General features: G+C 46.0%; 1 protein-coding gene across 14 annotated transcripts in view; it reads left to right on the top strand.

Annotated features, from left to right (window-relative positions):
* Window positions 1-2,261: 2,261 nt before the first annotated feature.
* PSMA3 (proteasome 20S subunit alpha 3) overlaps window positions 2,262-24,185 on the top strand; it is a 31,255-nt gene continuing 9,331 nt past the window's right edge. For 2 of the 14 annotated variants that reach the window (XM_054201440.1, XM_054201436.1), the window contains exons 1-15: window positions 4,919-5,025; window positions 5,226-5,274; window positions 5,360-5,522; window positions 7,452-7,530; window positions 9,292-9,785; window positions 10,947-11,029; window positions 12,110-12,233; window positions 13,038-13,139; window positions 13,276-13,349; window positions 13,946-14,018; window positions 14,925-14,990; window positions 18,525-18,571; window positions 22,971-23,038; window positions 23,183-23,247; window positions 23,802-23,890. In XM_054201440.1, coding sequence (XP_054057415.1) covers window positions 9,765-9,785; window positions 10,947-11,029; window positions 12,110-12,233; window positions 13,038-13,139; window positions 13,276-13,349; window positions 13,946-14,018; window positions 14,925-14,990; window positions 18,525-18,571; window positions 22,971-23,038; window positions 23,183-23,247; window positions 23,802-23,846 — 768 coding nt within the window. In that variant the 5' untranslated portion in view covers window positions 4,919-5,025; window positions 5,226-5,274; window positions 5,360-5,522; window positions 7,452-7,530; window positions 9,292-9,764 and the 3' untranslated portion in view covers window positions 23,847-23,890. Of the gene's footprint in view, window positions 2,788-2,960; window positions 3,218-3,286; window positions 3,366-4,747; window positions 4,811-4,918; window positions 5,026-5,225; window positions 5,275-5,359; window positions 5,523-7,451; window positions 7,531-9,291; window positions 9,786-9,827; window positions 10,436-10,946; window positions 11,030-12,109; window positions 12,234-13,037; window positions 13,140-13,275; window positions 13,350-13,945; window positions 14,019-14,924; window positions 14,991-15,334; window positions 15,471-18,524; window positions 18,617-22,970; window positions 23,039-23,182; window positions 23,249-23,801; window positions 23,987-24,185 lie in introns of those variants that run through there. The other 12 variants (XR_008466420.1, XR_008466419.1, XM_054201429.1 and 9 more) reach the window with 12 other exon arrangements.

Genomic DNA, 24,185 nt, shown 5'->3' with positions numbered 1-24,185 from the left:
TCTGGGACCCCCTGGAGCACCCCCTGTTACCGCCTACATCCCGTTGGGACCCCCCACATCTGAGAGCACCCCCGGTGCCTTCTAGAATCCCCTGGAGCTCCCTGTGACCCTCCTGGGACACCCCATGCCCCACTGGGACTCCCTGGATGCCTCCATGGTATGCCCCACATCCCCCTGTGAGCCCCCTTAGAGACGTCTAGGATGCCCTGGGACCCTCTGGAGCCCCTTTTGACCCTCCCACACACCCCCAGGATCTTCCACAGTCCTCTGGAACCCCCCAGGACACCCCATAGCCCTCTGGCACTCCCTGGAGCCCCTGCCGGTACCCACCACGTCCCCCTGGGACCCCCACACACACCCCCTGAGAGCCTCCCCAGGGCCCTCCAGGACTCCCTCAGGACTCGTCATGTTCCCCTGGGACTCCCTGGAGCCTTCTGGGACCCCTCCACATTCTCCCTGGGACCCTCCCACACACCCCCCCAGAATACCCCAGAGTCCCCTGGGTCCCCCCAGGATATCCCAGAGCCCTCTGTGACCCCCTGGAGTTCCCCCTGGTACCCCCCGCATCCCACTGGGACCGCCATTACACCTGCTTCCCTCTCCCAGGGGACACCAGTTCCTGCCAAATGCTCTGGGAGCGCCGGAGCCCGACAGCATGTCGGCAAAGGAGAGATGGAGTGAGTGAGTGAGCGAGAGAGGAACCGAGCGGGGAGCCCCTGGATGCAGAGAGGAGGATAAAGGAGCTGCGGAGCAGAGACCGACGGGGGCTCTGATGGGACGAGAGAGAGGGGAAGGGAGATGAAGGCACCACAAGGTGCCTTGGAGGTGGAGGAAGGTATTTGCTCTAAAGCTTTAAAAAGAGGCAACTGAATGTAACGGATTTTTTTCCCCCTGATATTTAGACAGCATGCTCTGAAGTACTTATTTCTGTCTGGCTTTCAGTGGCGCGTTTCCTTGGCAGCCCAGCAGCATCTCCCTCAGGCAGTGCCACTGGCCAGATGTCCCTCCTCATTGTGTAGCACACAAAAAACCTTGTAGTCCAATTATAACTGTGTATTTTGGAGAGAGATAGTGTTATGGTATCAGTTCATGCCTATGCAAGTGAAATTAGTGCCCAAAGAAAGTCAGATACTTTTATAGCGTAAGTATTTTTATTTGATGTATATAAACGTAATGCACACCTTTTCACCGAAAGGAAAGGGACAAGGCATTTCCCAACACCATTGAGAAGGTTTACTGTTACGCTAAGAACGTGTTCCAAATGGCATCGGTTAGCCTTAACCCTGACTTCAAGAGTTGAGCTGGCGCTGGCTTTTGAAGGCTGTGCTGTGTTTGGAGCTGAGCTGTTTCCCCAGAATCCTCCTGTAGCTCAGCTCCTGTCCTGTCCCTCTGACAGAATTCCTCCACTCTCTTCTGGGCTATTTTTTAAGATGCTGAGGTATAACTGGGGACTTTTGTTTTCCAGGTGCCTCGTTGTAGGCATCGCGTGCTGCTCGAGAGATGCCCCAGCCCAGGTTTGCAGCCGGTGGCGGAGCCCCCCTGAGGGGAAGGGGGCAGCTCTTGATCTGGGCGTTTTGGGCCTTTTTTGGGGGGGAATAGAAGTCTGTGTGTGTGTCTCAGGGGGTGATGGTGTCATTTGGGACACTGTGATGTCACCGGGGCAGCAATGTTGCAGCAGAGGAGCAGGTGAGTGGGGGATTGGGGGGGTTTACGTGAGGGTCTCCCAAAAGAGGTGGTTCACAGCCCCAAAACATCTGAAAATTCTTGGGATGCATTAAAAAACGTGAGAACCTGTAACTATGGGCGTGAGGCATTGAAATAGAGAACAAGCTCTCTCATTTATATATGAGAAATATATATGGAGAAATAATATTAATTTATGTATGTAAAATAAGTTCAAAATAAAAACCTCTTATCTCTAAGGATTCTATGATTCTGTGTTATATAAAAGATCCTAGAATATAAAAATACTTAAAAAACTGTATTTATAAAAAGATATTAGTGCCAAAATAGATGTGTAAGCAGACAGTCTAAATATATATTCGGTATTATAAGTGTTAATGTATAAGTCTAAGCAAACTTTCTATGTAAGTGTAAACAGGTAAGATAAATGCCCTATACGTACAAGTGTAAATAATGGAGGTGATGCTGCCGCCCAGCGGCTGAAGGCCGGTCCTGCAGCTGGGGAGCCGCGCCTGCGCTATGGCCCCGCCTCCCGCCCTCCCTGGGCCCGCTTTGGCCCCCGGCGGCGCCGTGCGTTGGTTCCGCAGCTCGTGCGCAGCCGCGGCTTCGCGGAGGCCGGTCCGGCGACGGTCTCGAGAAAGCGGCGGCCGGAGGGCGAACCGGGACCGGCCGGGACTCCGGCGAGCTCCGCGCCACCTGGAGCGCGATCGGTGCCGCCCGCCCGGCCTCGGGAGTGGCTGGCGGCGCTACAATATCGGCTCTTATGCGTTACCGTGTCCCCGTCAGTGCCCGGCAGTTTTCCGGCTGTACATCTCCATGGCCCGGCTCCTCCAGGACCCGGAAAGTGCCCCCCTCAGTCCGCCGACGCGCGTCTCTATGGCACTTTGGTCCTCCAGGGGGCCCCCTCAGTCCTCTGACGCGCGTCTCTATGGCACTTTGGTCCGCCAGGTTCCCGGAAGTGCTCTCCAGTCTTCTGGAAATCGCATGTTTCCAGCACTCTTACAAAACCACACAGCACGATTAAGAGTTAACCACAAAAATATCTGAAGATCGCCAAAATAAAGCGACCCCTGCAGAACTCTCTTCTCCACAGCAACAAAAGCGGTAAGAGAATCACCAGAGACGAGTCCCAAATGGAACTCAAAAGGGGTGGTGCTTCGCCTGCTGGGAACATAAAGCAGGAGAGAAGGGCCTGCTGCCTCTGTGGCCGCCGGGACGTCTTCTGGGCCCCCCCCTTTCCCAGGGGATTGTGGGAAGGGCAGTGGGCGGGGCCTGGGGTGCACGAGCCGCAGCCCCGGCAGAGGAGCTGGTTCTGCTGCTGGGCCCCCCCCCGGGGTTCGTGCTCTGCTGGGCCTTCAGTTGGCTGCAGCCTTGGGGCAGGCCCAGCTGTTTGGGCAGGCGTGTTTCGGCATTTAGGGAGGCAGAGGTGAGGGTAAGAAGGCTGAGCTAAGACCTTCAGGAACCAGTAAACCTCCAGCCACCTGTATAGTAGAAAGTTGACTGGTGTGCTGCTTGTTTGTTTCCTTTTTTTCAGGTCAGTAACTTTGTGATGAGTGTTTAGGGGTGCCCAGATGGTTTAATAGTATGCTTTCCTTTATTTTAGGAGCGCTGCGTTTTCCTATAATTCCTGACTGCATTGAAGAGGCGACTGGTCTGTTTATCTCAGTTTTGCAGTGTGCTGTGTGAGTTGCTGATGTTGTTTCTCTTAATTGGGTTGATGATGAGAAAATATCTTGTAGGGGTTAGGTTGAGCGTTTTGTATGCATCTGCATATATGGCACTTCAGCGTTTCTCAAGAAAGCAGCAGGGATGTAAGGCATAGCGCCATTCAGGGTATGGCATGGCTCATCCCCTTTCCCCATCGCCCGCAGAGTGCCACGGTGTCGCTAGGGTTTTTGCAGCTTGTAGCAGGCCCCTCGTAGATTGTGTCAGGGGGCCAAGGTTGAGGGTTTCAGGGAGGAGTTTTAAAGTCAGGGTAGAGCAGAGGGCTGTGCGGGAGCAGTCTCCTCTGAGGAGGTAACGGGAGCGGGTGCCTCTTCAGCACGAAGCCAGCGTGTGCTGGGCAGGGCAGCTCCGGCCTGTGTCTGCCCTCGCGTAGTTTGTGTGCTCTGTCTTCTGTGTCTTGGGCTTTCCTTAGGTTTTGATGTCCTTGTTGCTCTTTGCACTCAAGGGGCTCGGCATGTTCCTCGGGCACCCCCTGTAAGTTCTCAAATGCCTGTGCCAATTGGCAGAGCACCCAATGGACATTTCTCTTGTTGCATAACAATTTTAAAGCGCCGATCGGACTTGCCTCTTGGAAGTTTCTGGACGGTCCTCTTCTGCAGTGTCATTCGCAGCTGCGCGAGCAGCTCTGTTCACTGAGCTCTAGCAGCTCTGGCCACCTACTGTTACGCACTGGGATTTCTTCCCTGCATCCTTAACGTTCTCAGGTCTTGAAGCCAGGCTTCCTGCACGTATGTCATCTCTGTTTTGACAGGAACTTCTTGGAATGGGCCGTTACATTTGAGTCTTTTATGGCTTGGCCATAGAGCCTGCTCACGTCAGCGCTGCAGCCCTGTCAGTCTTCTTGCCCGACAGCGTCTCTTGTCTGAAAGTCGTTCTTCTTGAGGAGAGTTTTCTCTCGTCTTGGAGCCACGTTGTCTACAGTGCTGTGTGGTGTTGGGCTGCACGTGGGTGTGTTTGGCGTGGAGCTGCCCTGCCTGGGGGTGTAGAGCCAGGGGTAGGGGGAACAGCAATAAGAGTCTATGGGTAATACATTGATCTGCCAAGACTGTTGAGGCAAAGGTGGTACGGTCATCTGGGATCAAGCAGCCATCGGCAGGGACGGTCATTTCCATAGTGTTTTATGGAGACAATTGGAGCCTTCTGGGAGGGCCTGTTTGGCGGTCGCGAAGCAGCTTGAAGGTGTGGAGGCTCGTATGTGTGGGGATTAAGGTTGGGTGCCATTGTTTTTAACAGCAGGCTGTAGTTGGAGCCTAGATGGTATTCCTAAATGGAAACAAGACCTCTGGAATTGTCCAGCTACCGATCAGCCTCTGGGTGACTTTTTGGCTAATTTTTTCAGATGCAGAGGGACAAGATGCGCACCAAAGAGTGATGGAGGCGGGAAGCGGGACCCTGTAAGAAGGTGGGTCAGTGCATGGTGCTGGAGGGAAGATGTGACTGGTGGCTATGTGACTATATGATGGCTTGGTGGTGGGGTGTTTTTTTGTTTTTTTTTTTTTTAATTTTGAAGGTGCAAAGTGATAAGTAAAGCAGGATATTGTCACCAGACGTGACTCTCAGGCAAGGCGAGCAATGACTAGTGGGCTGAAGCAGCGATTCTTTCTCAGATACTGTATGGTGAGTGAAATTTTAAGTGTCCTTTGGGTCTGTTTTACAGGTGGTCTGTAAGCCTCAAAACGGCAGCCCGAAGCCATGGAGGGCAGGTGGGCGAGAGGCCAGGGTAAAGGAGTAGGAGACAGGAATGGCTGTGGGCAAGCTGAGGTTTCAGGCAGTATCTCAGCATATGCCTTTTCGTTGGCTTTTTTTTTTTTTTTCAGGTGCAGGACGCAGGCTCAGACGGTCTAAGCTAATGAGCGGGCTGAGAAGGTGAGGCGGTTGTGGGCCATATTGGTGTCTAATGGTGAAGTATTATACGGCAACTTGGTTAAGTATTTACCTTCTGGTTTTGCAGGTGCCCTGTGAACCATCTTTGGAAGCGGACGAGCATCAGAGGTGAGCCGAGGCAGCAGTGAGGAGGAGCTTGGGGCTGGTGACTTCTCACATGTGCAACAGTCATCTTGTTTCTTGGTATCTCAAGCAAGGATGGCAACAGCGTCTGACTCTGGAAGGAGCAGGTGAGTGGAATCCCATTGTGCTTTTGAGGAAGGGGAAATTGTGGAAGAGGTTGGCGCTAGCCTCTCTGAAACTTCTGGCTGGCACTGTTTGGTTTTCTTGAATTGCAAATGATGAAGAGGAACCCGGTGACTACAGGAATACGCCAGACGGTTGAGGTGCTGTGTGGTTTTTTCTTGTGGGTTTTTTTTTGTTTTTTTTTTTTTTTTGTCAACATGGGATTTAAGACCTCCAGCCCTCTGAAAGTTAAGTTGAGCGGCCAGAGCTGGGGAGGGCTTGGGAGGAGCGGAGAAGCTTGGGAGTTGCAGGGAGGCGTCTTAAAGTTAGAGAAGGGCAGAGGGCTGGAGCAGTCCCCTTTGGGCAGGTAAAGGGGGCGGGTTAGTCTTCAGCACAATGCTAGCATGAGCCGGGCAGGGTGGTTCTAGCCTGTGTCTGTTGTGTTGTTTGTGTGGTCTGTTTTCTGTGTCTTAAACCTTCCTTGGGTCTGGATGTTCTTTTTACACTTGAGGAGCACGGTCTGTACTTCAGGCACCATCCTTAGAGCCCTGAAGGCCTGTACTCATTGGCATTGCCCCAGTCAGGTGCTGCTTTTCTTGCATCCTAAGTTTAAAGCGTGGATGGGTCTTGCATCTCAGAAGTTTCTGGACAGTCCTCACTTGCAGCATTGTTCCTGGCTGCGGGATCAGCTCTGTTCTCTAGCCATCTGTTTTCAGTGACTGGGACTTCTTCCCTCCATCCTTAGGTTCTTAGGTCTTGAAGCCAGGCTTCCTGCGCATACATCTTCTCAGTTTGAGAGTCACTCGTTGTCCTGGGCCATTACACTGCACTCATTGCCTGGCATTTCCCTAGAGCCTTCTCATGTCACTGTCGTGGTCCCACACGTCTTCTCGCCCGACAATCACTTATGTCGGGGTGCCATCCTTCTTGCTGAGAGTTTTCTCTCATCGGTGCGGGGCATCGTTTGTAGTGTTCTGCGTCGTGTTGGTCTGTGCGTGTGTGTGTTTGGCTCGGAGCTGCTCTGCCCGGTCACGTGGAGTCAGGGGTAGGGGGAACAGCAATAGGAGTCTATGGTTAATACATTGATCTAACAAGGCTGTTGAGGCAAAGGTGGTAGAGTCAACTCCCATCAAGTAGCTATCAGCAGGTGGTGTGGGCAGCTCTTTAATTAGTGGGGTTGTCTTGGGATGAGCAGATCTATGTGGGAGGGGCTGTTCAGCAGTGAAGCAGACTGCATCTCTGCGATGCTAAGGCTGCTTTGTGTGGGGTGTAATGTTTGTGGTTTTGTGGTTTTGTTTTGTTTGTTTGTGGTTTTTTTCTTTTCTTTAACGGCAGGTTGTAGTGTTACTCTGGATGGTATTTTTAAGTCAAAACAAGACCTTTTTTTGGGGGGGGACGGTGTGTGTCACATGGGGTTCCCCCTAAAAGCGGAGGGAGAGCATCTAGGAAGATGATGCAGAGGTGGCCATGGGGGACAGGCTCAGGTGAGGGGGTGATGTGCTGTGGGGCTTCGGCAAAGGCCCCTGTTCCCAGCGGGCTCCAGCTGGGGCTGAGGCAGCCCAGGTGGGACCCATGAGGTGAGCAGGGGCTGGGCCAAGGGCTTAAAAAGGCTGCAGTGGGGATGGGTCTGCTTTGCCAAGGGTCTCTAGCTTCCAAGGGGGTGCCTGGGTACAGCTGCCTGCCAGCACTGGCTGAGGAGGAAAACGAAGGGGTTCCACCAGGCAGGTGCCTCCAGCCGGGAACAGACGGTCCCTGCAGCGAGGAAGGACCCCTCCTAGCCATCCCCGACAGAGCACACCACCAGCACAGAGCACCCGGAGCTCGCTGCCTTCGTTGGCTGCGCGTGTGAGCCGCCGGATAAGCCACCGTGCCTCTGGGAAGCATCGTGGGGGAGGAGTTGAATAGGAGGCTTTTTTTTTTTTTTTTTATTCCAGGTGTACTGCATTTTGAGGAATTCCCAACTTGACTGAAGACAGAACTTGGGTTTTTTTCAAGGGTTTTGCTGCATACCGTGTAAGTTGGTGATATCGTTTTTCTTTATTTGGGTGATGGTGAAAGTATTTTGCAGGGGGTAGGGCGAGCATCTCGAGTCCTCCCTTTCCCCCTTACTTTCCCACCATCCCGTGTTTCCCCATTTCTAACCCCCCTGCTTGCTGTCACCTCTTTCCCTGTTTCCCCTTGTCTTCTCCCGTGCCTCTCCGTTCCTCCCCCTGTCCTCTGTCCACCTTTCCACTCTTTCCCCATTCTCCCCCCCGTTTCACGTCACCCCTTTCCTCTCTCTTTGATGCTCCTCCTCCCACGTCTCAGCTTTCCACTTTCTTTACCTTTTATTCCCCCCATTCCAAGTCTGCCCTTTCCCCCTTTCATCTTTACGCTGCCTTTCTTCCTTTTTCTGCCCCTATTCCTTTCCGTCCCCTGTCCCCCCCTTTCCCTATGGGGGGAACTACCTCCCTTTTTCCCATTCTCTGTCCCCATTATGCCCCATAAATCCCTGTCAGCCCTTTCCCTGTCTTGGTTCCTCCTTCTCCCGTGTTCCCCCTTTCTACTTCCTTTACCCGTTCTTTCCTCTGTCCTGTGTCGCTCTTTCCCCCCTTTTCTCTTTCAGCCTCCCCTGTCCCCCTTTTCCCTCTTATTCCCTTGTCCCTCTTTCCCCTTTTTTTCCCCGCACCCCTGTCCTCTCTTTTCCCTTTCTTTCCCCCTCGTTCCCCCTTTCCCCAGTTTCATTTTCTCCCCCCTCTCACCTTTCCCTTTCTCCCCCCTGCCCCCATCCTTTGTCACCTCTTTCCTTCTTTCCCCATTCTTCCCCCCCATCCCCTTTTCCACCTTTCTTTCCACTCCTCTCCACCCATTGTCTTCTCTTCCCCCCCTTCTCCCTTTATCTTCTGTCCCCCCCTTTCCTTCTTTCTGCTTCCCACCCCTGCCATGCCTGGTTGCCCCTTTCCCTTTTCTTCCTCCCCTGTCCCTCTGTCTGCTTTCTTTCCCTCCGGCCCCTCCCCTGTCCCCCTTTTTCCCTCTTCTTTTTTTTCCCTCTGCCGCCTCCCTTCAGAGGACAGGAGAGAAAACGAGAGAGTTATGAGTTGAAAAGAAACTTATGAGTTGAAAGGAAACTAAACTACTTTAAAGAAAAATAAAAATAATAAAAAGATAATAATAATAATATCAAAAAAGAAAATAATTAAATCTATACAATGTATAGGAGGAGTGCCTGAGCTCACTTGGCTTGTTCAGCTTGGAGAAGGCTGAGGGGTGACCTCATGGCAGTCTTCAGCGTCCTCAAGGGAGAGGCGCTGATCCCCACTCTCTGGTGACCAGCGATAGGACAGGAGGAAATGAAGTGAAGCTGCGTCAGGGAAAGTTCAAATTGGACAGTAGAAAAAAGCTCTTCACGAAGAGGGTGGTCAGTCACTGGAACAGGCTTCCCAGGGAAGTGACCACAGCACCAACCTGGCAGAGTTCAAGGACCGTCTGGATGATGCTCTTAGTCATAAGACTTAATTTTCAGTAGTCCCGCGAGGAGCAGGGAGTTGGGCTCAGTGATCCCCTCCAGGCTGTGACATGCTACGATTCTACGATAATATTCTGAGGGCTGTACGAGGCTAGGAAGTTTCATGGCAGCCTGAGCCCCAGGGAGGCAGAACGCTTCCCAGAAAGCAGGTCTGGTTGGCAGAACAGGGGAGTAGTGAAGGAATTCTTTATTTATTATATGTAGCTCTTTCTTTACCTACTCAACTGCCTTAGATGATCCCACAAGTTTCCCCCCCTTTTACTTTTCAGGTTCTCTCCACCATCCCCCTGGGACAAGAGTTGGAGCAGCTGTGTGACGCCAAGCTGCCTACTGGGATTAACCCACAACACCTGGGAAGCCGAAGCCCGGGGAATCACGACACCCGAGCCCCCTGCACCAGCCCTTCCGCAGAACTGCCTAGCTCAGCTGAGCGGCACCCTCTGTCCGCCGTCCCCAGCAAAGCGCCGCAGGGTCACTCGCGGGTTCAAACCCCGCGCTCCCTCCTGCCCGCCTTCCTGTTCAGCCTGGGGTGGGCTGACGTCATCGCCTTGCCGCGTGGTCCCGCCCACTGGCCCCTCCCTTCCCGGCTTGTGAACGGCTGGGGATTGCACTCCCCTCTTGGCCGGCGCTGGTTGGCCGGTGTGCGAGCCAATGGGAGCGCGTCTTGTTGGGCGGTGCAGAGCGTGAACGAGGCCGAGGCGGGAGGGGGGCTCCGTCCAGCTGTGGCTGAGCCGCCGCCACTATGAGCTCTATCGGTACCGGGGTGAGTGCGGCCTGTTCGCTCGGGCGGCCCTGGCGGCAGCACGTGCAGCGCCGCCCAGCGGTCCGCTTTGTGCTGGCGGTGAGGGGGGGGGGGAGGCGGCCCTGGAGCGAGCAGCTGCCTCCCGTGCTCGCCCCCGGTGGGCCGCCGCGGAGGCTGGCGGGGCGCGGGCGGCCTATCAGCTCGGTCGCCTCGTCGCAGCGGGGCTGGGGCCGGAGCCGCTGCTGAGTCATTGTGGCCCGCTAGGCCGAAGGAATCAGAGGTCGGGGGCGGGGCTGCCGGTGGGGACCCGGGCGGAGATCGGCCTCCCTTGACTCGGTCTTGGCCGGTGCGGGGATGAAACAGGCCGGGAGGGGTCTGCCGCCGCTGCAACGGCCGCGGGGCGAGCCCACGCTCCGGGCGCGGGGGTGGCTGCAGAGTGGCGCTTTGTTCTGCTCTGCGGGTGGCGGCCCAGGTCTCGCACAGGCCTTACGGGGCTGGCGGACGTCTGGCCGAACCGCCTTGGTGGCCCTCGGGCAGGCTGTCGGCTGTCCCTAGGGCTTGCTACCTGCCGAGAGTGGCTGCTGAGCCGCGGTCTCCTACCGCCTTCCACCTCGAGCGTGGACCGAGGAGTTCAGCAGGAATAAAGCAGGGCTGCATGTTTGGATTAGATGGTGGGTCGTTCAGCAGGCGTTCATGGAGCTCCTGCACTCTCGTGCCTTTGGTCCTGCCCCACAGGCAGCTGTGCACTCGTGTGGTGCTTGTCCAGTAGGGAGTGAGCCTGCCTCTGTGCATAATACAGTTCTAAACATTTCAAGTGTATTCCTGTTATTAAATATCTTTTTTTTTTTTTTTCCAAAAAATATAAAATAAATTTAAAAGGCACACAGAAATCCCCCTTAGGCTCTAAGTATTGTATAATGCATGGTGATTTCAGACCTGTGCAACATCTGGATTGATGAGATTTGAAGTGTGAGTATATCCAGTAGTGACGCAATGACTTCTTGTAGCTGTTAGTGTGTGTTTGCTGCTGTTCATGCATCTTATGCAAGAGGGCAGCCTGCTTCTGGTACTTCATGGCCATTGATGTCATGCAGTGAGAGTCTTGCATTTTTAAGTAAATAAACTTCTGAAAATACTGAGATATAATTTCTTTTTTTCTGAATTGTGTTTTTTCTTCTTCAGTATGACTTGTCAGCTTCCACGTTTTCTCCAGATGGCAGAGTATTTCAAGTTGAGTACGCTATGAAAGCTGTGGAGAATAGTAGGTAAGATACAAGTATCTGCATCTCTGTTTGTTGGCTGGACTTTTTGAAAGAGCGTAATTGGACTAGAGAAGCATGATGGCATTGCAGATAAAATTATGTTGTTAAAATTAGTTCCGAGCAACTGTCTCCCTAGGGTCATTTTAGGAGGCTTCAAATTAAGCGTAAAAGTAGTATAATCATTTTGCTTGCTAGAAACGGTTACGTTGTGGAGAGTGCATAGGAAGGCAGTCAACTCAGTTGTGTGTGTTAAGGGCAATAAAAAAAATTATGCTTTAGGGCAAAATCTGACTGTAGGTCTCATTTCCCTGTGTAAGCTGCTCAGCTGTCATGGTAGTAGAGCTGCTGTGGCAGTATCTAAATCCATTTTGTAGATGTTAATTGAAGCACTGAAAGACTGACGTGCTTAGGGCCTCAGAAATTTATTATAACTTCATATGCCATTATCAAGAAACTGAGGAATCCAAATTCTGCTAAAGGTACATCAGCTTCTCTGTGAGTATCTGTCTTCCCTTGCGTATGTTGCAAAGGAGTGCTGTAAAGTGAAAATACCAACTGTGCTCTAGTGGCAGTGAGATGATTGATTAGCAAGGCATGGACTGGATCTCCCAAGTGTCTCATTGTAGCTACAGGCTGCCAAAGAAGTATTTCATGTATGCCATGGTTGGTAATTATGCCTGACGGTGCACTTCTTGAGGGTTAGAGAAAGAGTTGTCACATCTCCTAGATCAACAATGAATTTACCAAAAGGAGAGGTTAAACAGTCCATGGTTTTCATACTACTGTTGTTCCGCTCAGTGATGGGGCAGCGGCTATGTGACAGCTCCAAACAATGCCACCAAAGCTATTTGGGTAGTGACTTCTGGCAGCCCTGTCCTCCTTTGTTTAAGAAAATGTTTGTAGGTTTAGTGAGCTTTGGCTTCCTCCCACTCCCACCCTTGTTGGCTTCAATGCCAAAGTGTAGTTGTAACAGATCTACTTCAGTGGAAATTATGTCATTGTTTCTCGTGTTTTGTTAATTCTCTGCTATGTATTTTACACTACAGTTCTGTGTGAGAAACTTACATTTATCTTGTGTTTCAGTACAGCAATTGGGATAAGATGCAAGGATGGTGTTGTCTTTGGAGTAGAAAAACTAGTTCTGTCTAAGCTTTATGAAGAGGGTTCCAATAAACGTCTCTTTAATGTCGATCGACATGTTGGAATGGTAAGGTGCTACTTGAAAAGGACCCCCCTCAAAAATAGAAATCCATGAATCGGAGAATCAGTAATAAGTAGATTAAGAAAGTAATTTTAATGTTTCTGTGTACAGAGTCAGAAATGTCAGTGGGGTTTTTTTACTGTTTTCTGCAATTTATTCTTGATTGCACACACATATGTGAATAAAATCCAAATTTAAAATGGAAGATACACATATTTTGAGGCTGTTTTAATTTTTTTAAAATGCTTTTCGGCATTCCAGTTGTTCGAACTCAAATGCAAACACAAATGCGAGTGTTAAAGTGGTGCTTTTTTACACACTTAACAAATAACGTGTCTTAAGGGGAAAACATGCCACGTAAAAGATTCTCTTCTCAATAGTGTGGGAGTCAGCTGAATTCTTTAAAGACTGGTGTACGTATTACTGGCTAATCCTTAATAGTGATGTCAGAATGATATCAAGTAGTGGTTACTGTGTGACAGAAATGACTGAAGCTATCTGTTGAATATATATTATATGAAGTATTGTTTAGGTTAGTGTAGTCATGGCAAATCATATGACACTATTTGACATGAAGATAACTTTGGTTCTTGATTTTCCTAGAGAAAAATTCTATTCTGTATTAATATATAATTATATTGACATGTTTTGAGCTTGCTAGCAGATGGATAGTCTGACTGAGTTCACTTGTAGTAGTATGTAGAATTCAGTAAAGATCTTGGTTAAGTCACGTAATTAGACTTTTGTCCACTAAGTTTATTAAGTTATTGCAAGGTATTTTGGCCTAGCTGATGACAATTCTCATTTCAGGCAGTAGCGGGACTTCTGGCAGACGCTCGTTCTTTGGCAGACATAGCTAGAGAAGAAGCTTCTAACTTTAGATCTAACTATGGCTATGATATTCCACTGAAGGTAAGAAATTGGCACAGTTCACTTTGGTTTTCTGGCTTTCTTAGTCTTGACATGGAGAATTAAATTCTGTTACTTGAGGCTTACTTATATCTGTAAGTAAAGGTTTTGAATTATTTTTTTTTCTTTTCCTGCCTAGCATCTTGCAGATAGAGTGGCTATGTATGTGCATGCGTACACATTATACAGTGCTGTCAGACCTTTTGGTTGCAGGTAAGTCTTTCGAACATACGCTGTTTGTAAGGATCTTTTGTTTAACAATCACTGAAACTCCTTAGGTTGTCTGAGGTCTTTTTTAAACGTGGAATTAGTAACCTAAAAGTCATCTTATAAACAGATTCCCCTCCCTTTTTGTGTATGTAGAATGTGAGGTGAAGAATTCGTATTTGCGTAACAGTGTGCCAGGCTTCTACATAGATAGATTGCCAGTTTGTCCCTGAATTTTAAAGTTGAAGATTTGATGCGATTAAATCTGTGACGGTGACGAAAGCAGAACCTTCCTCTGCAATCATCCTGCTTGCCCTGCTAGCTAAAGACTAGGTTCCAATTACTGTACGGTTCTAGTAAAGGGACTACTAAACTGAGATCTGCTGTCTAGTTACAGATAAGTGAAACTCTTCTTGCAACTTGCAGGTGCTGGGCTGTCATGGTTAACACCTAACTGTTCAGATAAATTGCTTAATAGAATGTAGTAAGATAGGAGGAGCTCTGCTCCAAGAAGAACGTAGGAAACCTGAGTTGTTGTAGTCTCTGTAATTCTGTGTGAGTTGGTAAAAGAAACGTTTCTAACTTCATGTTTTCCCTTCCAGTTTCATGTTGGGGTCCTATGATGATGATGATGGTGCACAACTGTACATGATTGATCCATCGGGAGTTTCATATGTGAGTGTGTCAAAAGTATTTCCAGCTTGGCATAAGTTCCCCTCTTAAAAGTTCCTACTTAGCTCTTTTGGAATGACATTTACTATTATCCTATCTGGTGAATCGCTGCTTAAAATGAACAGAGCTGGGTTTTGCATACCCTTGTTGAACGCACATTGTGTATTTCTTAGAAGTACAGTCTCTGAGAAACTAGTTAAAGCTTGTCTGTCACAAATTTGGGAGTTCATTCCACCTGGCGATATCCAATTAAAAGTCCCATGCACTGCCCTAAAAGGGCAAGTATTGTAGCGATAACCCATTCACAAAATACTTCAGATAAGAGAGCTTCAGATAAGAGAAGGCTTTTACTCTGACACTGGCTGCTAACAGCAAGTCAAATCAAAATAGATACTTTTGTTAATTGTTGCTAGTGCTGCTTCTTCAGCCCTGTATTAGGCACAGGACAATACACAGTGTAACTGTTCTGATTTTTTTTTTTAAATTTTTGTTCAATATATCCAATACCATAGCTGTTGAGGGAAGTAGAAGTGCTTAATTTCTATGGGTTTACACTTTAATACATTTTCATAGTAGGTGAACTTCTCTAATTCTAGTTTGTTCTTCCATTCACTGGAATAACAAATTGAGCAGATAGATTTCTCTCCAGGAACTACTGAGCATCTCTGTTTTCTGTCAAGAGTGGTCGTACTTAATAGAGTGATTGGGTTCTATTAAACAATTTGGGAATGTGCCCCAAGAGACAACAATACCAAGGTTTACTGTATATTATAGCCTTCTTGCTATGTGGGTAGGGGGAGGATTGTCGTATGCAAGTGACAGTAAGAACTACAGAGGGCTTAGTATTTAATGAAATTTGCATAATTTTTATTGTGTGGTGTTTTTGTTTTGTTTTGTTTCTTTTTTTAGGGTTATTGGGGATGTGCCATTGGTAAAGCCAGGCAGGCTGCAAAAACAGAGATAGAGAAACTTCAGGTATGATGTTACAGTTTTGTGGTGCTGTTTAAAGACAAATATTCCTAGCTTATTATGTTACCTTTTTGTATACATAAAATACAGGAGAAGCAGATGGAATATTTCTTTGTGCATTCTAGCTGTTTTAGCCTCTATAACAGCAGTATTCCTCAAGTCTTGCCCCTGGGCAATGGGTTGTTCATAGGGAATGCAGATGTTTAAAACAGGAAGCATAAACATATACTGTGCATGCTAGCAAGCAAAATAATTGAGTTAATATAAAAGTATAACTAAGTTTTTAGTTGTGAATGAAAACCTTAGGGCAGCATTGTACAGGGTGGTATATCTATTTTTTTTTTCCAAAGGTTTTAGATGATCCTTTTGTTAAAAAAGTTGAGAAATCTGGTCTTGTTAAGGACAGTGAGTGGAACTGCAGAATACTGAACCTCTGGAATATTATGACTCTGAAAATGAAATGGCAAGAAATAAAGTCCTTGCCGGGTAAGACAGTGTTTCCCAGCTGGCTAGTGTTGAGGTACTACCTTTTTTCAAAAGATCTGTTCAAGTAGTTTGTTGTTGCTGGCTGTAATACACCTTTCAAAACATTTTTACATGTCTGATGAAAAGGACTTTACTGCTGTGAACGTTGGAAGAGTACAACTATATGGCACACCATCACTGTGACCAAAAAGAGCTGTTTCTGTTCAGCATTTCCTGCTTGCACAATATTATAACTTATGAAGTGTTACAAGAAAGTTCCGTGAGAGCACACCGAGAAGTTGTTTATAGCCTTCTGAATGAGCATGCAAACAGTTGGCTGTGCAAAACTAGTCCGTGGAGAGAAGGCTACTGAAATGGACTAAAGTGTGCCTTAAGCTGATTTAGAACTATGTTAGAATCCTAAAAGATGTCTGTCCTTCTCTTGTGTTTTACTATTTGACACTCTTGGAATTGGAGACAGTTAACAGGGGATGAGCCTACTTATGGTCTGCCTCATGTAATTTTTACTTTAGACTCTGCTTGCATCTCACTTATGGTTTTGGTCTGGAGAAGTGCATCACAGTTATTCATGGAAAGGTTCAGAGTTCATATGGTTCATGCTTTTAAGAGTAGTCTGTTTATGGTGCTGTAGCATCATAACTGAAAACTTACAGGAAAAATTAAAATGTTCCTAGACTTGATTCGTTCAGTCTTGAATCTGGTCAGATGCTTGAATACCAAATTAAATGTATAAGAAACCTACAAGATCATCTGATCTTGTGGCATTTGAGAAATCATAATTTCAGTTTCCATGTGTACAAATTGTCAGAACAGTGGTATGTTGGGTAACATATAATCTACTCCATATAATCTACTTTCTGTGTAGTGCTGGGATTTTCAAGCATTTCTGTTTTATTGACTGATTTTTGTACAGATAATAAGTATGCGTATTGCTTTAACTTTACAGTAGACCCTGTAAAATTTAGTACGTGGGAACAGTGATGTGCCATATGGCCTAACTGTATTTATTTGTTTAATGGCTTGTTTGCAGAATGTCTTCAGTAACGTGTATGATCTTGTCACGGGAATGTGAAACAAGTCAAGTATTGCGTGCCGTTGTTTTTTGTTAACCGTAGACTGGGCAGATTTCCAGGTCAGAGTTAATTTTGACAAGATGAATTTGTCAAAACTGAAATGGGAAAAAGATAGAAGTACAAAAGCTTTTGTGGGGTGACACTGCCTACGGTAGCCTGTCAACTAAGATTTTTCCCGTGGAAGAGAAGACTGCAGGTGGAAAGTAAGAGGCAAGCAGGTAGTCAAAACTTTAAACCCACCTTACAGGTACTGCAAAGCAGATACTGTATCTGGGAGGGGACATAGTATGCAAACCCCTCATATGTAGCTGAGGGTGCAAGCAGAAAACGCTGCATGAATCACATCTGTTACTCCTTCTGCAGATGTCTGATATCTTCAGCTGTGGGAAAACTTGTAGTCTTGTGGAGAGTGCTGAATCTCCTGATCTGTTCTACAGTGCTGCTTGTGCAGCTCTGATGCTACATATGACTTTTTGATATATGAACATAATCGTAATTAACTCCTGTGATAAACTGTTACAGTGTTTACTCTTATTGTCTGCAGAATTAACATACCTGGGATGGGAAAAGGGTAATGGCAAAAAATAAATTTACATCGGTTTTCTCTCTTGGAATTATGTGTGACAGTAGCAGACTTTTGGGTTTTTGTATTTCACTACTAACTTTGTATGGACAAATACATATAGCAATTTAAACGTTTGTGTGACACAAGTTATATTTGTACACAGCAGCCTGTGCTGTGTGTGTTACGGATCCAGTGTCAGAAATGTAGGGACTGGGGCAATAGGTCTCTGTTTTGGAAACTTCTTGGGATGGGACTGTGATGGCATTTTTTCTCTCACCCACTGCTTCCCCAGAAAGTGCTGTGACACTCAACATGAACAAAGGACTGTTGTCATCTTAATTCCTTCACCAGTGTCTCAAAACTAGCTTCCATATTAAGGTTTTGAAAACATTTTGAGAATCAGAGATGGTAAAATACATATATAATTACTGCATTACATTCTGAGCTCAGTGTAAATAATAGGGAAAGAAAGAAATTGTAACTTATTTTGAACTTGAAAATCATTTTATGCTAGGGGAAGTGTCAGTAAAATGTGTAATGTATTGGGCTGTGTTTTGTGACTGATATCCTGTTGGTTCCAATGAATAATGACAGGTGCATTTTTGTGAGTGCAGTATCAAAGGCTGATGTCCATCTTTTTTGTGCAAATGAAACCTTGAGAAAGGAAATGAGGCTAACCTTGTTTTGAACCTGCATTAATGAAATGTACCTATTACTGCGTTGTAGTCCAGAAGAGTTGACTGGCAAGAGATTTGACCTATAAAACATAAGATTATTTTGTCATGGAAATTGGCACCACTTTGTTTTGACTAACTGTGAAACTGTCAGAAGACTGTGATTTAACAGTGAGAAAATATAAAATGAGATGCTGATACCTTGCTCAGGCACGCATTGGTTGTTAACACTCAACAATATTCTCCTCTTAGGGGTGTTACTTAAGTCAAAATTGCTTGCCTAAAATGTTGCTAAGAGCAAAAGTATTACTATACTACCTAGAAAGAACATGAATATTCTACATGAAGATACGGTGCGTCCCCCATACTCACTGTGCATGTGATTAATTTATGTCAGTTGATCATAAAGCATCTAAGAACAAGTCAAGCTTTTACGATGCCAAGGTTTATCTGTTCAGCTTCTCAGCTTCCAGCTGATGAGTGCTTTAAACTGGGGAAGTTTCCACGTAACGTTTTTTTTCATAGAATCTTTCAGTTGTAGAATTCTTCACTGGAAGAATGACTTGCATATATCAGGCTGAAAGACACATACTAGAGAATAAATTTGGTTCTTTTAACTTTTTGTCACTTTTATCACTACTAAACAGTAAGCTCATTAGGCATGTGTGCAGCCATTCCTGTTCTGGCCTTATGGAAATGGAAAACAGTATATTCTCTTTAGCTGTGTATTTTTTGTCTGCAGATGAAGGACATGACCTGCCGTGATGTTGTTAAAGAGGTTGCGAAAATGTAAGTCTCCAGCCTGTTTTTCCAACTCGACAAAAATCTGTACTGGTGAGCTTACTGTGGTTTCAAACTGAAGCTATTCCTTTTAAATTGCGTACCAGGTTTCATTTGTACTAGATGAGTGTTCATGCAGACTCTAGTATCTTCTGCTATTAATATTTTTTCTCTTCTTGTGAGATGGGATATGCTACTCAGTACTGAAAAATGCCAAAGGATGTGAAAAATATGGCTTTTGATGTCATCTACTTTTTATAGGTGCAACTTGTAGCACCAGTGGATTAAAGGTTAAACTGTCTGAATATAGTCACTGGCTTTAAAATATATAAACCAGGTGACAGATGGGGGAAACTCCTTGGTGTCCTGATTTTGAAGAAAGAGCTGTACACTTTGTTATGCAGATTACACAATGAACTGATGCTTTAGACATCAAGTAGCAGTCCAGAAACAGAGCTGAGGTCTTTGACCCAGCCTTCCTATTTGCCTAAAAAACTCAAGTGCTTAGGAAAGAAGCAAAGCATAACCCTTTGTTTAAAGATATATATATATAAGGTATAGCTCATCTCATTTAAATGATAAAGCTTGATACCACATAAAAAGACCGGAGATATTTAATTTGCAATTTACTGACGCAATTTAGGACAGCACATCAGTGATAGAATCGCCTGTAGTTTCTACTACTATTCCACAAACTCTATGTGAGTATAGTGTACTTGGGGGCAGGGGGAAGGTACCATTCAGTAAGTCATGTATTAATGAGGGAGAAAAAAGATAGTAGGAAGAGAGAAGACTTTCTTCTAGGTAGAGCACGAATTGGCCAGTAGTAATCTAACCTGAAAATACTTTGTGAATTAGTATCTCTAGGTAGAGCATGAATTGACACAGGAGTCAACAAGGAGAGGAGCACTACTGAACCTAGTACTGACAAACACAGAGGGACTGGTGGAGGACATTAAGGTTGGGGGCAGCCTTGGCTGTAGTGATCATGAGAAGATAAGAGTTCAGGATCGTGGGCGGTATTCACAAAACAACAAGTAAAATCGCAACCTTGGACTTCAGGAGGGCTAACTTTGACCTCTTCAAGAAACTGCTTGGAGAGATCCTGTGGGTGAGGGCTCTGGAAGGCAGGGGCGCTTAAGAGAGCTGGTTGGTATTCACCACTTCCTCCAAGCTCAGGATCGGTGCACCCCTAAGAGCAAGAAATCAGGCAAGGGACGCAGGAGGCCTGCATAGTTGAGCAGGGAGCCTCTGAAAAAGCTCAAGTGGAAGAAGGAAGCTTACAGTAAGTGGAAGAAGGGACTGACCACTTGGGAAGATTACAAGAATGCTGTCAGAGTATGCAGGGATGAAACGAGGAAAGCCAAGGCCTCCTTGGAATTAAACCTGGCTAGGGATGTCAAACTCAACAGGAAGGGCTTCTTCAAGTATATTGGAGGCAAAAGGAAAACTAGAGAAGTTGTGGGCCCGCTGTTGAATGAGATAGGAGCCATGGTGACGGAGGACGCAGAGGGGATCTCTCAAGGGATGTGGAGGAAAAGAAAGCTATCAGAAGTACTCAACATGGATTCATCAAGGGGAAATCATGTCTGACTAATCTGATAGCCTTCTATGATGGCATGACTGGGTGGATAGATGAGGGGAGGGCAGTGGATGTTGTCCAACCTTGACTTCAGCAAGGCGTCCGACACGGTCTCCCACAGCATCCTCATAGGGAAGCTTAGGAAGTGTGGGTTAGATGAATGGACAGTGGGGTGGATTGAAAACTGGTTGAAAGACGGAGCTCAGAGGGTTGTGATTAGGGGCACAGAGTCTAGTTGGAGGTCAGTGACGAGTGGTGTTCCCCAGGGGTCAGTACTGGGTCCAGTCCTGTTCAATATATTCATCAATGACCTGGATGAGGGGATAGAGTGCACCCTCAGCAAGTTTGCTGATGACACAAAGCTGGGAGGGGTGGCTGACACACCAGAAGGCTGTGCCACCATACAGAGACACCTGGACAGGTTGGAGATCTGGGCAGAGAGGAACCTTATGAAATTCAATAAGGGCAAGTGTAGGGTGCTGCACCTGGGGAGGAATAACCCCATGCACCAGGACAGGTTGGGGGCTGACCTGCTGGAGAGCAGCTGTGTGGAAAAGAGACCTGGGAGTCCTGGTGGACAACAGGATGACCATGAGCCAGCAATGTGCCCTTGTGGCCAAGAAGGCCACTAGCATCCTGGTGTGCATCAAGAAGAGTGTGGCCAGCAGGCTGAGGGAGGTCATCCTCCCCCTCTACTCTGCCTTGGTGAGGCTGCACCTGGAGCACTGTGTCCAGTTCTGGGCTCCCCGGTTCAAGGACAGGGAAATGCTGGAGAGGGTGCAGCAAAGCGCTACTAAGATGATTAGGGGACTGGAACACCTCTCTTATGAAGAAAGGCTGAGGGACTTGGGTCTCTTCAGTCTAGAAAAAAGACGGATGAGGGGGGATCTTAGCAGTGCTTATAAATACTTAAAGGATGGGTGTCAAGAGGATGGGGCCGGGCTCTTTTCAGTGGTGCCCATTAATGGGACAAGAGGTAATGGGCACAAACTTGAGCATAGGAAGTTCCACCTAAACATGAGGAGGAACTTCTTTCCTTTGAGGGTGGCAGAGCATTGGAACAGGCTGCCCAGAGAGGTGGTGGAGTCTCCATCTCTGGAGACATTCCAAACCTGCCTGGACGCGTTCCTGTGCAGCCTGCTCTGGGTGACCCTGCTCTGGCAGGGGGGTTGGACTAGATGATCTCCAGAGGTCCCTTCCAACCCTACGATTCTGTGATTCTGTAATTGGCCAGTAGTAATCTAACTTGAAAATACTTTATGAATTAGTATCTCTTCAAACAAATACAACCATCCTTTCAGGTATCTACAACACTTCATTTTAATGCTTTAGGGACATGTCTTGTGCTTGTCACAAATTTAATAATCTGCAGCTGCAAAACTGTATTCTCCAGTTATTTTATGGCTATTGCTTAGAAGATTATAAAGAAGTAATAAATGTGCTTCTATCATTGGTGTTTGAGCATGTGAGTTTATTTCAAAGTTTGTGTCTGAGGCTGTCAAGGCAGCAGCTAGAGGAAAAAATTTGTAGGATCTCTGTTCTTGAAACCCAGCAAGGACCTCACAGCAGTCATGGCTCAAGTAAGGCACGGATTTTTCAAGTAATAAAAAGGCTTCTGTTCTTTAATTCTGCCTCAGCTCAAAACTTAACAGCAGCTCTAGGTATAACTCTGTTTTTCAGCTTAAGTTCAGCTCCTTAGGAGCATTTACCAAGATAGCAAAGATTTTAATTATTTTTTTTTAACCCTAAAATAGTAGACAGAGCCCAGAGTAACGATTTCTTCAAGAGCTTGTAATGGTACATGTTGTTGCAAAAAGCTTGTACCCAGCTGAACACATAAGAAAGGCCTATAGATCATCTTAAGCGATGATGAGTAGTAAGTCCAGTCTAACGGTGACAGAAGGGTGTCAGAAGAACATAAGCATATAGTGATACTTCCCTGGACACCAATGTTAACTTTTATCAACTTTAATTGAAAGCATTTTGTGTGGTGCTGAAGGTGTCCTTCCTTCCTCCACTATCGCCAAGCTTTCTATGTTGGCTAGAAACAGCTGGTATTTTTCAGATTTTGACTTATTAATACTTCCCGAAACAAACTAAGGAATACAACCTTCTCAAAAAGTGAAGCCACAGGTTATTGGAAGTTCTGTTGTTTTCAGTGTATGTCTCAACTGAGGGTTGTTACAGTTTGTTTACACGTTCTGCCACTGAGTACTGAATACTATGATGCAGTCAAATCAGTATTGCTATTATAGCGTAAAATTTTTGTCCCACAGACTAAGGAGGGATTTTACTAGTCTGGATGGTACTGTGTACGCTGCTAATACCACTTGTAGTTTAAATTCTGATTACCATCCTATTTGACATAAGCATGGCAGTCTATATGGAGATCTGTGTACAGGCTTCTAATTAGACACAAGATACTATGATGTTGAGATTTAGTCTTAAGTGTAAACGGGAATAAGATTTACAGGGGAAATATAGGACACTCCTAACTGTATTACACCTAATCTAGCAGAAGCAGGCAATGATGATGTAGCCTTGGTTCTGCAGTGTTTGAATGTTAATGTTTGTTCTGATTAGGATAACTCGAACATCTCAACCTGCATCTTAGCTGTAATCATTTAATGTATTGTTATACTAGCAATTAAGACTGAAAAATTCTCTGATGGTTTTTTTGTGTGTACGGGCAGGGGAGAAAGCATGGGGAGAGCTTCTGTTAACCATAAGAAGAGTACTTCAACAGAAGCAACCTGTGAAAGGATGAAAGTATTTTTAGCCTATTGATCAATCTTTTCTAATCTGTGATTTCTCTGTTCCTTCCAGAATCTACATAGTTCATGATGAAGTAAAGGACAAAGCTTTTGAGCTGGAACTCAGCTGGGTTGGAGAAAGTAATGCATTTCTGTAATTTCTATAAGCACTATATAAAATTTATAACTTTCTGTAACTAAAGTAAAACATTGCTCTTTAACTTCACTCTGTATGTCAAGTCTTTTGTTTGAATTCTACTTAAGGTGTACTCTTTTTATTGGCAGTAACCAATGGAAAACATGAAATTGTTCCCAGAGACATCAGGGAAGAAGCAGAAAAATATGCCAAGGTAAGGTCTGACTTTGGCAGTGTTTCAGTGCTTCACTTGACAATCAAGTCTAGAGTAGAAGGAACTAACTGAACTAACTAACTGTTGTGATGGCTGGAAAATGCATAGTTAAAACACACATCACTTGAGCACTAGCTGATGTTATTCTGAAGGGAGAATTGTGAAGTTTAGTGTAATCCAGGGTTAGATCTTACTTTCAAAAACAGTGTAATTCAGCAGGCTTGCACAGATGGCATGTTTCTCCTTCAAAAGTAAATGTATTAACTCTTCAACAATTATATAAGTGAGTAGGAGAGGTAGTAAGTCATGTTGCCTAGATCAGTTTTTAAAGACTATATGGACTAAGTTAAGTTAGACTCACAGCATTTAACAGCTTTGCTTTTGTTCTAAAAGTAATGATGGTGCTCAGTATTACCTCCTAAAGATATGAACTAGCTGGTGAATACAAGGCTTTGGATAGATTGAGAGCTACAGCAAAACTATTTTTGCTAATTATAGCCCACATTATAAAACAACTGTTAAACTATTTTTAATTAAACTTCTTTTTAAAATAGGAATCTTTGAAAGAGGAAGATGAATCAGATGATGACAACATGTAACGTGTTACTTCAAGACAAGTTCAACTTTTCTTAACTTAGAACAGGTTTGTTTATAATGTATTAAGCATGGGATGCTATTATGTACTTGAAAGAAACTGAGTGACCAGTTGAGTGACTAATAAATTTTCCATTTTACTGCCTACTGGCTTTTACTTCAAAAGAGTATAGGCCAGCATCATAAAGAAGCAACTGCACTCCATATCAAAACAGACATTAAGAAGGAAAGATATTATCAGGCTCTTGTTGCTTTCTCTTACTACAGCGCTCTATTTGAGCCAGGCTAGGTACAGAAAAACAATCTGCTTAGAAATTTGAAAGCCTTTTGTTTATACTGCAGAG

This window comes from Rissa tridactyla, chromosome 4 (assembly GCF_028500815.1).
Source record: "Rissa tridactyla isolate bRisTri1 chromosome 4, bRisTri1.patW.cur.20221130, whole genome shotgun sequence".
Taxonomy (NCBI): Eukaryota; Metazoa; Chordata; class Aves; order Charadriiformes; family Laridae; genus Rissa; species Rissa tridactyla.
This window is presented reverse-complemented; position numbering and strand designations above follow the sequence as displayed.